The 13,876-nt window shown below is 42.3% G+C and overlaps 2 protein-coding genes across 2 annotated transcripts; both read left to right on the top strand.

Moving 5' to 3' along the window:
• Positions 1-4,827: 4,827 nt before the first annotated feature.
• LOC118555415 (protocadherin beta-18-like) lies at positions 4,828-8,433 on the top strand. The gene has a single exon (XM_036123544.2). The coding sequence runs from the start codon at positions 5,058-5,060 to the stop codon at positions 7,443-7,445; it is 2,388 nt and encodes a 795-aa protein (XP_035979437.2). The 5' UTR covers positions 4,828-5,057; the 3' UTR covers positions 7,446-8,433.
• Positions 8,434-8,584: 151 nt separating this feature from the next.
• LOC118555440 (protocadherin beta-15-like) lies at positions 8,585-13,465 on the top strand. The gene is given in 3 exon segments (XM_036123564.2): positions 8,585-13,223; positions 13,225-13,260; positions 13,262-13,465. Coding segments are annotated over 3 exon segments (2,370 nt in total). The 5' UTR covers positions 8,585-10,971; the 3' UTR covers positions 13,344-13,465.
• The last annotated feature ends 411 nt before the right edge of the window (positions 13,466-13,876 follow it).

The following is a 13,876-nucleotide window of genomic DNA, read 5'->3' as shown; positions in this document are numbered from 1 at the left end:
AGGAAGAGACTTGTAGACTACCATATAGAACAGAATCCAGGGTCAAATCCTCTTATATAACAGGATGTGGTGGTGATAGAGGAGGTGTCAAAATCACTGGGTTTAGGGGCAAGACATATCACTTAGCAAATGTTCTTGGGAAAATTGGCTCACTATATAAAGAAAATCCTCATCTCATGCCATATAAAAATAAACTTTCTATGGATCTAAGAGGTGAAGTTAAAGTATTTTAATTGAGAAAATGTAATAAACCTAGGTAAAAATATCTTTATAACCTTACTATCAGTTTGAATTTCTTAAAGCTTTATACAAACAATAAAGATAAAAATTGACAAATATTACTACCTCAAAACCAGAAGATAACATAGGCAAGCCAGAAGGCAGGGAGAAGATACTTGGAGCAGTTCAACTGAGGAGGATTAATATTCAGATTATTCAAGTAACTGTTGCAGATTAGCAAAAATCAAAAAGTCAGAGAGCCTGTAAGGTTTTTTTTAAAGGATAAAAGGGAAAGGAAATTCAAAAAAGGGAAAACGAAGTCTGAAAAGAACATGAAATGATGCTTGACCTCATTAGTTGGTGAAAAACATACTAAAATAAGACACTACTTTATACCCATAGCATTAGTAAAGATGAGACATTTGCATAATATCAAGTGGAACAATAGGAAATCACATGTACAGCCCACCTTGAGAGATTTTTAATTGTATTTAGTGAAATTTAGAGTGAACATACCCTGTGATCCAGCAATTCTACTTTGGGGTATATAAGCCAGAAAATTCTTTTTTTTTTTTTAATTGAAGTATAGTTGACACACAATATTATATTAGTTTCAAGTGTATAAGCCAAATAATTTCTTTCACAGCTTCACAAATGACATGCATAAGAATGTTCATCTTGGGAGAGCAAAGAATAGGAGTCAACCCTACATATCCATCAGTAAAGCAACTGATAACTGAAATGTGGAAAATGTTTCTGAAGGTGTATTATGCAGTATTATCAAAAGGAGTGAACTAGGTGTATATAAAACCACATGGATAAATCCCAAATGTTTTAAAAGGAAGAAAGATACTAAGATTTATAGAACAGTGCTCTATATGTCCATATAATACATACTATCTTATATTTGTACAAATATATAAATAAACATATTGGGAGGAGAGAAGAAGGAACAGATGTGGGAAAGAAGTTGTGTTTATATATAGGAGAATAAAGAATGCAGAGAGAAGTGGGAGCTATACCAATGTCAATGACAGAAATTGTCTCTTTGAAGAGATTGTTTAAGTTGATTGCAGCATTATAGGGTTGATTTAGCATTGATCAGTTGAAGTTGGTAAAAAATGCATATTATTTCTCTATCTTCTTGAGATCAATTGCCCATACTCTAGAAAGCTAAGAGTTTACTTGTAATTTTGAGACAAGTCTCATTGAGACTTATTTGTAGTAAGGATGGTACAGATTGTGTAGACCCATGCTTCCATTGAAAACAATTAGCTAATAAGACACTAATATATTATCAGGTCACAATTAATGTCTCAGGGTAATCCAGAGAGATAAATGAGCTTAAAATCTACTTTTCCCCTAGAATATTTGGAATCCTGGGAAGTGTAAACCTCTATTTTGATGGTTTATATAATAAGGGAGGAAATAAAAGCATAATAAAGTAAAGTTCATAGAAGACCCTTGCATTAATAAATATGGATCCCTAAGAACTACTCCTTTAAGGTGAAAGTAAACGGGAAATGGATGAACTCTTGTGTGGAATTTCAGCCCTGAATTTGATTTTTTAGCACTGAACTTGATTTAACATGGTTGTTGACAAAAGTAGTGCTTCCAGATTCTGATGGAACCAAATGCAGGCCTTCTATAAAAGAAAGTTCAACCTAAGGCTAAAAATATTCATATAAATAAGTTTTATATTCTTAACTTGACCACAAAGATAGCTGAATACACAAGGAAACATGACACCATGAGTGAGAGCCAACAGAAAAAAAATCAGAATACAGAAATATACTTCAAACATTTTAATTAGCAGACATAATCTAATAATATGCTAAACACTTTAATTGAAATAAAAGTTATGCTTAAAGATGTAAAGAGAATAAGAAATGTGATAGATTATTAAAGAACCAAATAGGGGCGCCTGGGTGGCTCAGTCAGTTGGGCGTCTGCCTTTGGCTCAGGTCATGATCCCAGGGTCCTGGGTTTAAGCCCTGCATCGAGGTCCCTGATCAGCTGAGAGCTGGCTTCTCTCCCCCATCCCCCGCCTGCCGCTCCCCTGCTTGTGCTCTCTCTCTCTGTCAAATAAATGAATAAAATCTTGGAAAAAAAAAAAAAAAGAACCAAATAGAACTCCTAGATCTAAAAAATATAACCAAAACTTAAATTCAATCAAAATTGAATAAAAGGTTTAATGAGAAAGTAGATATAACTGAATAAATAATTTGTGAAGTGAAAGGTCAGAATATATCTAGCATACAGCTGAGAGAATTTGGAAGATGAAAAAATATGGAGGAGATGGTTAGAAACATAGGACAGAGTAAAAAGTTTAAGACAGGATCAGAAGCAATATTTGAAAAATATTGTAGGGTCACCTGGCTGGCTCAGTCATTGGAGCATGCGACTCTTAATCTCAGGGTCATGAGTTCAAACCCCATGTTGGGCGTGGAGCCTACTTAAAAAAAAATTCATATATATATATGAGATTTTTCCAGAATTGATTAAAATGTCAACACACAGATTCAAGAGACTCAGATAAACCTGACAGGATAAATAAAAGATAAACACGCCTGGAAACATCATTGTGTAGTTTCAAAAAGCCAAAAACAAAGAGAATTTTTTAAATGAAAAGGCATAGGGAAAAGACATATAATCTTTAAACACGTGGCAGTTAGACAGACAGCTATGTTCCATGCTGACAATTTCTCAGCAGTAGCACTGGAAATTAAAAGCAAGATATCTTCAATATGCTGAAAGAAATTAGAAAATCTTCCTGCCTTAAGAGTCATCAAATGAGAGAATCAAATGAGAGATATCAGTTTGGCTTTAAATTAAACAAGATCATAGGAGAGAAGTGGTGTGAAGACATTTGATTTCTCAAATATAACTTCTTACAGTTTTACTCTGTCTATCCTTTGCCACAATTCTGGGTCTAGGAGTTTGACCTATCTCTGTTTCTAGCCTTCTTCTTCTCTGGTGACATTCACTTATACTCTAGTCTTAGTCACCTAAGACCATGGCCACTTTCTGGAGATGGTAGTCTCTTAGAGCTACATCATCTCTGAAATCACAAAATCAAGCATACTCCTCTTAATTTACAACTTACCTTCTTTCTTGAAGGGCTTCAACCACCATTTATACCAATAAATCCTAAATTTGTCTCTGCAGCTCAAACCTCTTTTCTCAATTTCATTTATGTAATGGGAGATCATTTATATAACTATTTATATGGGATGCTCTATGGACAATTCAAACTCAACATGTTTTAAATTTAAATGCTCCCTCCCTTAAAACTAAACATCCTCTCCAGCTCTATACTTCTTCCTCTCTTCTCCTTTTCCTGTTTCCTCTATTAGTTAATAGCACCAACACTCACTTAGTTCCCTGAGCCTGAAAAAAAGGTACATTTCTTTTCACTTCTTCTTATCCCACTCCCTCCATGTCTAATCTGTCACCACATCCTGTATCTTTATCATTTTAATATAAGACTATTACTGCATTTCTAGATGAGGTCAATGTCATCTACTTTTCTATTTAAAAGCCTTTAATAATCTTGCATTTCCATTGATGTAGAGTTCCAAATGCCTTGGAAGGGCTTACAAAATTATTTGCTTATCTCTCCAATCTCATTTCTTATTTCTTTCCTCTTGCTCTATAGCTTAGCCATATTGATCCTATTTCAGTTCTTCCAAAAACACTTCTCTCAGCTCAGATTTGCACAATCATATTTTGGGATTATCTGGAAATTTTACCCAACACCCATTTTTTGTTCCAGAAAAGTCTTTTCTGTACTTCCAAATGCTGGTTAGATGACCCTTATCTATGCTCTTAGAATAGCATGAACTTTTGCTATCATGGTATTCATTATGTTCCATTTTTTTAAGTTTTAATTTATTTTTGTTTTTGGGGGGGCAGAGGAAGAGGGAAGGAGAGAATCTTAAGCAAGCTCCATGCTCAGCAGGGTCTCATGACCCTGAGATCATGTCCTGAGCTGAAATAAAGAGTTGGATGCTTAACTGACTGAGCCACCCAGGCATCCCTCATTATGTTCTATTTTTAAATGTGTAATCACTTTCTGCCTCCATCTCTCAGGACAGAAACTGCTTACCACTCTATTCCTAACACTACCATTCCTAGCACAAGTATATGGTCAATAAATATTTGCTAGACAAAGTAATGAATGGATGAATAAAATATTTATTATTATGCCCCTGGTTGGCCTGGGTCTGCAAAATAGATCTTTTCTACAACTAAACTGGGATCTAGTTTGTTCAATTTTTTTTAAAGATTTTTTTTATTTATTTGACAGAGACACAGCGAGAGAGGGAACACAAGCAGGGGGAGTGGGAGAGGGAGAACAGGCTTCCCGCTGAGCAGAGAGCCCGATGCGGGGGCTCAATCCCAGGACCCTGGGATCATGACCTGAGCCGAAGGCAGACGCTTAATGACTGAGCCACCCAGGCACCCCGGAGAAAGTGTAATTTAAATTAATCAACAAATACACAAAATAAATTAATATTTTGTCCCAAACTTATTTGACTGTTTAAAACCTGAGAAGCTGCAGAGTCGCGTGGTGGCGCTGCAGGATAAGATGGGGACTTTTTTTGTACTATCCAATGCTCTGGTCTCCATTAATCAGTGGAACTGAGAGCACAGGAGAAGCAGGAAGGGGAAAAGAGGGTTTCAAGAGAAAGCTAGGGAGCCAACAACACCCTCGTGACGGGATTACAAGTCTATAGATCCCCAGTGGTCCAGGCTGATAGATGAAAGGAGCAATTTAGGAGCTGTTTGCGACTGAGTTGAAACATTTCTGCAGAAACACGTTTGGCTAAGGAGCCATGGAGCCAAGAGAGAGGCGCCATCAGCGAATAAGGCAAGTGCTGCTTTTCTTTGTTTTCCTGGGAGGGTCTTTGGTGTGTTCAGAGCCCTGGCGCTATTCTGTGGCAGAGGAAATGGAAATCGGCTCCGTTATAGCCAATGTGGTGAAAGACATAGGTTTAGGTGTGGAAGATTTGGTTGCACGGGGGGCACGAGTCATCTTTGACGACTATAAACCATATTTACTGTTGGATCAGCAGACTGGCAACTTGCTCTTAAATGAGCAACTCGACCGGGAGGCACTTTGCCATCTCACAGAGCCATGTATATTGCATTTCCAGGTATTATTTGAAAATCCTTTACAATTTTTTTGGGCTGAACTTTGGGTTAAAGACATAAATGATCATACTCCTGCCTTCCTAGACAAACACATACTTCTGAAAATCTCAGAAAGTACTGCTCCAGGAACCTCATTCCAAATGGACAGTGCTCAGGACTTGGATGTAGGAAAGAATGGTGTCCAAAACTATACATTAAGTCCCAATCCTTATTTCCACCTTAAATTACAAGCCAGTGATGATGGCAGAAAATACCCAGAGCTGTTACTGGACCAATTTTTGGATCGAGAAAAGGAGCCGGAGTTTAGATTAACGCTAACAGCCTTGGATGGCGGGTCTCCGCCCAGGTCTGGAACTACACTGGTTCGTGTTTTGGTTTTAGATATCAATGACAATGCTCCAGAGTTCGAGAGGCCTGTCTATGAGGTTCAGGTACCAGAAAACAGCCCTGTGGACTCCCTGGTCGTCAGGGTGTCTGCTACAGATTTGGATGCGGGAATATATGGAGAACTATCTTACTCATTTTCCCACGTCTCCACAGACATACGGAAAACATTTGAAATCCATCCAATTTCTGGTGAAATCCATTTAAAAGCGCTTCTGGATTTCGAGTTAATTCAGTCATATACAATAAATATTCAGGCCGTTGATGGGGGTAGCCTTTCCGGAAAATCAGCAATTTTAGTTCAGGTTGTGGATGTGAATGACAACGCACCAGAAATAGTCATGACATCTCTTACCAGCCCCATACCTGAAAATTCGTCACCTGAAATGGTGGTCGCTATTTTTAGCGTACGAGACCAAGATGCTGGGGACAACGGGAGGATGGTGTGCTCCATTCAGGATGACCTCCCTTTTCTCTTGAAGCCTACCTTCAAGAATTTCTATACCCTGGTAACAGAGCTACCACTGGACAGAGAGAGCCAGGCCGAGTACAACATCACCATCACCGTCACTGACCTGGGCACCCCCAGGCTGAAAACCCAGCACAACATAACGGTGACGGTGTCCGACGTCAACGACAACGCCCCGGCCTTCAGCCAAAGCGCCTACACCCTGCGGGTGCGCGAGAACAACAGCCCCGCCCTGCACATCGGCAGCGTGAGCGCCACGGACAGAGACTCGGGCGCCAACGCGCAGGTCACCTACTCGCTGCTGCCGCCGCACGACCCGCGGCTGCCCCTGGCCTCGCTGGTGTCCATCAACGCGGACAACGGGCAGCTGTTCGCGCTCAGGTCCCTGGACTTCGAGGCGCTGCGCGCGTTCGAGTTCCGCGTGGGCGCGGCCGACCGCGGCTCGCCGGCGCTCAGCAGCCAGGCGCTGGTGCGCGTGCTGGTGGTGGACGCCAACGACAACTCGCCCTTCGTGCTGTACCCGCCGCAGAACGGCTCGGCGCCCTGCAGCGAGCTGGTGCCCAGGGCGGCCGAGGCGGGCTACCTGGTGACCAAGGTGGTGGCGGTGGACGGCGACTCGGGCCAGAACGCCTGGCTGTCGTACCAGCTGCTCAGGGCCACGGAGCCCGGGCTGTTCGGCGTGTGGGCGCACAACGGCGAGGTGCGCACGGCCAGGCCGCTGAGCGAGCGCGACGCCGTCCAGCACAGGCTGGTGGTGCTGGTCAAGGACAACGGCGAGCCGCCGCTGTCGGCCAGCGTCACGCTGCACGTGCTGCTGGTGGACGGCTTCTCGCAGCCCTACCTGCCGCTGCCGGACGCGGCGGCGGCCGAGGCCCGGGCCGACCCGCTCACCGTCTACCTGGTGGTGGCCTTGGCGTCGGTGTCGTCGCTCTTCCTGTTGTCGGTGCTGGTGTTCGTGGCGGTGCGGCTGTGCCGGAGGAGCCGGGCGGCGTCGGGGGGCGGCTGCCCGGTGGCCGAGGGCCCCTTTGCGGGCCACCTGGTGGACGTCAGCGGCGCGGGGACCCTGTCGCACAGCTACCAGTACGAGGTGTGTCTGACGGGAGGATCTGGGACCAGAGAGTTCAAGTTCCTTAAACCAGCGATCCCCAACCTCCCTCCCCCGGAACGTAAAATGGAGGAAAGCCACACTTTTATGAATGGCTTTGAGTTCATTTAGGAATTTGATTATTGTGCAGAACTTTTATAATGAGCGCTATTTCTTTGTAAAATGTATTCATTGTAATGTAAAATTCTTTGTTTTGGGTAACTTCATTTTACTTAGAATTTTCAGAAGTTTTAATGATTTGCTTCCTGCTCTTTTTTATACTAACTGTGGAAAAAACTAAGGGAGGCTAGGATTTGCTTGATCTTTCTTCCAAAATGCAACCTCAAGTAACTTATTCAAATATACAGCATTTTCCCTTCAAGCTTAATGGCACACTAGGCTCAGCCATATTCTTTGGGTGTTCTGAGCTCTAGATCCTCTCACTGAAACAGTTTTTATATGTTCGATAGAGGAAAATGCATGGTATAAATAAAAACCATGCATGGTTTCTAAGATGTCTTATTTAGATTTTTTTTAAAAAGCATAATCGATCTTGCCGTTCTACTTTTCTGCCAAATACTTCAGAGTAATTCTTCTGCACTTAGGTTTTTTTTTTTTTTAAGATTTTATTTATTTATTTGACAGAGAAAGACACAGCGAGAGAGGGAACACAAGCAGGGGGAGTGGGAGAGGGAGAAGCAGGCTTCCCGCCAAGCAGGGAGCCCCATGCGGGGCTCAATCCCGGGACCCTGGGATCATGACCTGAGCCAAAGGCAGACGCTTAACGACTGAGCCACCCAGGTGCCCCATGCACTTAGGTATTTTTCTTTGTAAACATTTTGAGAATGGTATGTATTGCTGGTAGATGTTGTATTAAAATAAATTCTAATCTTTTTGGATTAATATATATATCCAGCCCACACTTTTGTCTGAGAACTTCCTGAGACTTCCCAAGGGAAGTAATCACTACTGAGATGTTTATTTTACCTTTCTTTACCTCTCTTGGTCATTTTTTATTGGTCTTGTTATAGACTCCTGATTAAAGTAGGAATAGTCACATTCTCCAAGTCCCTAAGTTTGTAATTATGATGTAGTTCATCTATTTTTTTTTCTTGATTGCTTGTAACTAGAAAATAAATATTAAGTATGGGCTGAGGTAGCCATGTTTTTACTTGTGTAGGTTGGCAGCACAGAATGGCATGTAGAGAGGGAGGAAAGAAAGGAGAAATGGAAGGAAAATGAGAAGGAATAAGGGAGTGGTAGAGGCAGAAGCCTAAGAAACAAAAGAGACTAAGAGTTGCTTGGTTGTAGACCTGTCAGTTCCTGATTCTAGGGTTCCTAAGTCCCCATTGTCTAATTGTCCTTGAGCTCTACAGTAAAACTCCAGTTTCCTAATAATAAAACTCCTTTATTTAACCTATCATGGGGAGAGTGCACTTCTTGAAACCAAGAGTCAGAAAAGATACATGCAATCTTGAGTACTCAATTAGACTATTTACCATAAAACCTAGGTCTGTTATTGCAGGCTTTTAATATTAACATAATCAATAAATGGAATAAAAAATGTACAAGCTTAGAGATAACTAATCTATACTAGAAAATTTTGTTATAAAACTTAATTTTGTAAACAATTTATGAGCTCTTTCAACTGAAAGATACTACAAAAGATTTTATGGAATATTTTGTTAACAGGTTTCCCTCCATTTATTTTGTTCTCCAGGATTAGTTTTAAAAAGTAACACTGAAATTGTTATTGTTTGGATGTCTATACATCATACCTTCCTTCTCTCTTTCTTTTGGATGTTTATACATCATACCTTCCTTATCATCTCTTTTAAAAATAACTGAGTTCAATGTGAGCAGAATTATTTTATCATCTAATGTAAAATCTTCAGGATCTAGAAATAATCCAATTTATAGATTATATGGGTTAATTCATGATTTCATTAATAGCAATTTGATTGACACATACTCTATTACTAGAACACTCAGGAAAAAAAATTCAAGCTTCCTGCCAAGTATATGGACATAAAACTTTCTCCTTAGAAAAGAAAATAAAGAGAAAATTTATCTGGGAGATGCAGATGGGAATGAAAAACTAATTTTGATCCATTCACTTACTGACATAGGTACCAGCTTCTATCTATTAATATTTTAAAAACTGCATGGACACGAAGGGCACATTTTCTTGGACGTTTGATTCCATAATAAAGAGTCTGGTCCATGACCAAGACCTTTCTATAAGGAAATTATCTATTAGATTTTAACTGTCAACAGCATGTTCTCATATTTTGAGTTTACATAATCAATTTGTTTCGCTATGTAGAGGAAAACATTCTAAAATAGAATGTTGATTTGAGTGATTTGTACCTTTAATAGAGTTAAACTAATATGTAACACAATTTTTATACTTAGCCCATGCTATTTTCCCAGTTAGCTAGGTATTAGTGTGCCAGAATACATGATAGTGTCTATTATTTAAACGTTATTAAAATATTGGCTAAAGTTTGATGCAGCTGGGGAGACCCAGGCCCCCTACTACAGATATTTTTCCCATCAATAGATGTAAAAGAACTTCAGTTTCATGCTAGGGTGCCAGGATCTCAAGCTATCTCTAAGGAATACGTGAGTTGCTTGCTAAAAATGGGTTGCAGTCTTCCTTACTTGATATAAGTTTTACCTGCTCTTTCAGATGATTCCAACTTATTTTCTTCTGCACTTTATTACTTTAGCGTCAGCCCTTTATTTTTATGAGCTTGACTATCCTACTTTTCAAGATCTCAGTGAATCTCTGCTTCAACATGTGAGTATCTTGGTTTTAGGAATAAATATAGATGTCTTTATAAATTGTTTTGGACAATGGAACAAGTCAATACAACATGCTCACAGAGGTACAGAGATATTCTCCTTAGACAGTATTTACAAATAAGTCATCCACAACCCCTTAAGCTTTCTATTGAGTTTGCATAATAAACTAGTTCTAGCTGGTCTATCACTTAAGTTTATACTCCTGAAACATGTGAATGAATCTTTTCATCTACTGTGCTGGCAATGAGTTGAGTTTAATTATGTATATTCTTTGTTTAGGAATAGACTGATAGCTACACATCATTTTCTAGTCAATTTCCCTGGAGAGCAGAGATTATACAATATAGTAGACATTATATTGTAAACTCCATGAGGTCAGAGAAGGTATTTGTATTCCCAGCACTTAGTACAGTGCCTGACATATAACATGAAATTGATAAGCATTTGTTGAATAAACAAATACAGTTGGCTTTGTTTTTGCATCCTTTCCCAACGTGTCTGGCACCATTTCCACATTCATAATCTCATAGGAAAACAGAAGTTATCATTTTATTTATAAACCATCCCATATATAATCTGTGGTTTGTTTTTGTGTGTGCGTAAATCAAAGTTAAGTGTGATAGGTTTTGTAGCGGTTTCAGCAAACTAGGTTTAAGTACAACACATGGTGGCGCTGTAAGCTAAGGCTGCGAAAAACAGACCTGCGGATGGTTACTGCTCGGGTAGTCGTACACACGTAAGAGAAGATAATTCTTTACGGAATTACCTTGCGGCAGGGATTGACTCCCGGAGCGGACTGCCTAAAGACCAAACAGGCACTCGGATTCTAAAGACTTTCGGCGTTGGAGAAATGGAGGCTGAAAAGGAACCCTTTCCTAGACTAAGGCAAGTTCTTCTCTTTGTTTTGCTGGCTCACACTTGGGCGGAGCAGGAAGATTATCGTATTGCTGAAGAAACAGAGAGTGGTTCTTTTGTGGCCAATCTAGCAAAGGACATAGGGCTAGCGGTAAAAGAGCTCTCTTGGCGGAGGGCTCGGATCATTTTTACAAATGACAAAAAATATTTTCAGCTGAACCTTCAGACTGGAGATTTGAGAGTAAATGAGAAACTGGATCGGGAGGAACTGTGTGGCCCCACTGAGCCTTGTGTACTTCAATTCCAGGTGTTACTGGAAGAACCTTTAGAGGTATATAGGTATAAGCTTTTGGTCACTGACATAAATGACAATTCCCCTGTGTTCCCAGAAGCAGAAATGATTTTGAAAATAATGGAAAATACTCTTCCAGGGACTGTGTTTCCCCTGAAAAATGCACAAGATTTGGATGTAGGTATCAATAATATTCAAAACTACACCATTTATCCCAACTCCCATTTCCACGTTCTTACGCGTAATAGCGGTGAAGGCAGGAAATACCCGGAACTGGTTCTGGACAAAGCCCTAGATCGAGAGGAGCAGCCTGAGTTTAGGTTAACTCTCCTGGCAGTAGATGGTGGAGTTCCTCCCAAAACTGGGACAGCCTTGGTCCTCATTGATATCTTGGACATCAATGACAATGCCCCTGAGTTTGTGCAGCCACTCTATCGTGTGCAGATCCTGGAAAATAGTCCTCTGGGATCTCTTATTGTCACTGTTTCAGCTAGAGATTTAGACACAGGAACAAACGGCCAAGTATTCTATTCATTTTTTTACGGTGATGAAGAGATTAGTAGGACATTTGCACTTAATGAACTCACAGGAGAAATTAAAATAATTAGGGAACTAGATTTTGAAAAAATTATGTCATATGAGCTGGATATTAAGGCCTCTGATGGGGCTGGTCTTTCTGGAAAATGTACTGTCATAATAGAGGTGGTGGATATAAATGACAACACCCCAGAACTGACGGTGGCTTCACTTATAAGCGCCATCCCCGAAAATTCCCCTGAGACCACAGTAGCTCTTTTCAGTATTCAAGACCGAGACTCTGGGGACAATGGGGAGATGGTTTGTTCCATCCAGGACAATGTTCCATTCACTCTGAAACCTTCCGTTGAGAATTTCTACAAGCTAGTAACAGAAGGAGAGCTAGACAGAGAGAGCCAGGCCGAGTACAACATCACCATCACCATCACTGACCTGGGGACCCCCAGGCTGAAAACCCAGCACAACATAACGGTGACGGTGTCCGACGTCAACGACAACGCCCCGGCCTTCAGCCAAAGCGCCTACACCCTGCGGGTGCGCGAGAACAACAGCCCCGCCCTGCACATCGGCAGCGTGAGCGCCACGGACAGAGACTCGGGCGCCAACGCGCAGGTCACCTACTCGCTGCTGCCGCCGCACGACCCGCGGCTGCCCCTGGCCTCGCTGGTGTCCATCAACGCGGACAACGGGCAGCTGTTCGCGCTCAGGTCCCTGGACTTCGAGGCGCTGCGCGCGTTCGAGTTCCGCGTGGGCGCGGCCGACCGCGGCTCGCCGGCGCTCAGCAGCCAGGCGCTGGTGCGCGTGCTGGTGGTGGACGCCAACGACAACTCGCCCTTCGTGCTGTACCCGCCGCAGAACGGCTCGGCGCCCTGCAGCGAGCTGGTGCCCAGGGCGGCCGAGGCGGGCTACCTGGTGACCAAGGTGGTGGCGGTGGACGGCGACTCGGGCCAGAACGCCTGGCTGTCGTACCAGCTGCTCAGGGCCACGGAGCCCGGGCTGTTCGGCGTGTGGGCGCACAACGGCGAGGTGCGCACCGCCAGGCCGCTGAGCGAGCGCGACGCCGTCCAGCACAGGCTGGTGGTGCTGGTCAAGGACAACGGCGAGCCGCCGCTGTCGGCCAGCGTCACGCTGCACGTGCTGCTGGTGGACGGCTTCTCGCAGCCCTACCTGCCGCTGCCGGACGCGGCGGCGGCCGAGGCCCGGGCCGACCCGCTCACCGTCTACCTGGTGGTGGCCTTGGCGTCGGTGTCGTCGCTCTTCCTGTTGTCGGTGCTGGTGTTCGTGGCGGTGCGGCTGTGCCGGAGGAGCCGGGCGGCGTCGGGGGGCGGCTGCCCGGTGCCCGAGGGCCCCTTTGCGGGCCACCTGGTGGACGTCAGCGGCGCCGGGACCCTGTCGCACAGCTACCAGTACGAGGTGTGTCGGGGGAGAATCTGGGACCAGGGAATTTAAGTTTTTGGTCTGTTGTCTCTACCCAACAGAGGTCTGTGAATGGTGTGGAGGAAAACTCAAATTTTGTAAATAGTTTTGGATTCAATTAGGAACTTGGGTGAGGGAATTTGGGTTCTTTCTAAATATGATAGGTCTCCGTTACTGTTTTTGGTCCATATAGAATTTCTTGGATGATTTGCTGATTCCATATTCCTATTAAGGGGATTAGAAATATTCTTTGAGTATATACTCATATTTACTCTTTTTATCATTTCTATTTTGATGGAGACAAAGAATTTTCAACTTCATTGCATTACTTAAAAGTCATGAACATGTGTTGAATTTATCAACTTTTCATTATCAAGCACTGTTGATTTGAAGATGACTCCAGCCCCATCCTCTATTTGATTGTTATATGGAAACTCTAAATTTTTGATGTTGTGGTTACTTAGAAAGCATCATGATATTAATATAATGAAGTATTAGTATAGCTTCTGTTTAATCTGATATTAAGCCTACCTGTTTTAAATCTTTAAATGGTGAAATGTCTGCAAAAAATGCATGTTTTTGTTTCACAGTAGTATTAAATAGAAAGGCTACAATTTCTCCCATACTTAAGGGCTTTTCCTCTATATCAACCTTC

The sequence above is a fragment of the Halichoerus grypus genome, chromosome 2, assembly GCF_964656455.1.
Source record: "Halichoerus grypus chromosome 2, mHalGry1.hap1.1, whole genome shotgun sequence".
Taxonomy (NCBI): domain Eukaryota; kingdom Metazoa; phylum Chordata; class Mammalia; order Carnivora; family Phocidae; genus Halichoerus; species Halichoerus grypus.
Note: the sequence above shows the minus strand (reverse complement) of the source record. Positions and strands in the feature narration are given on the sequence as shown.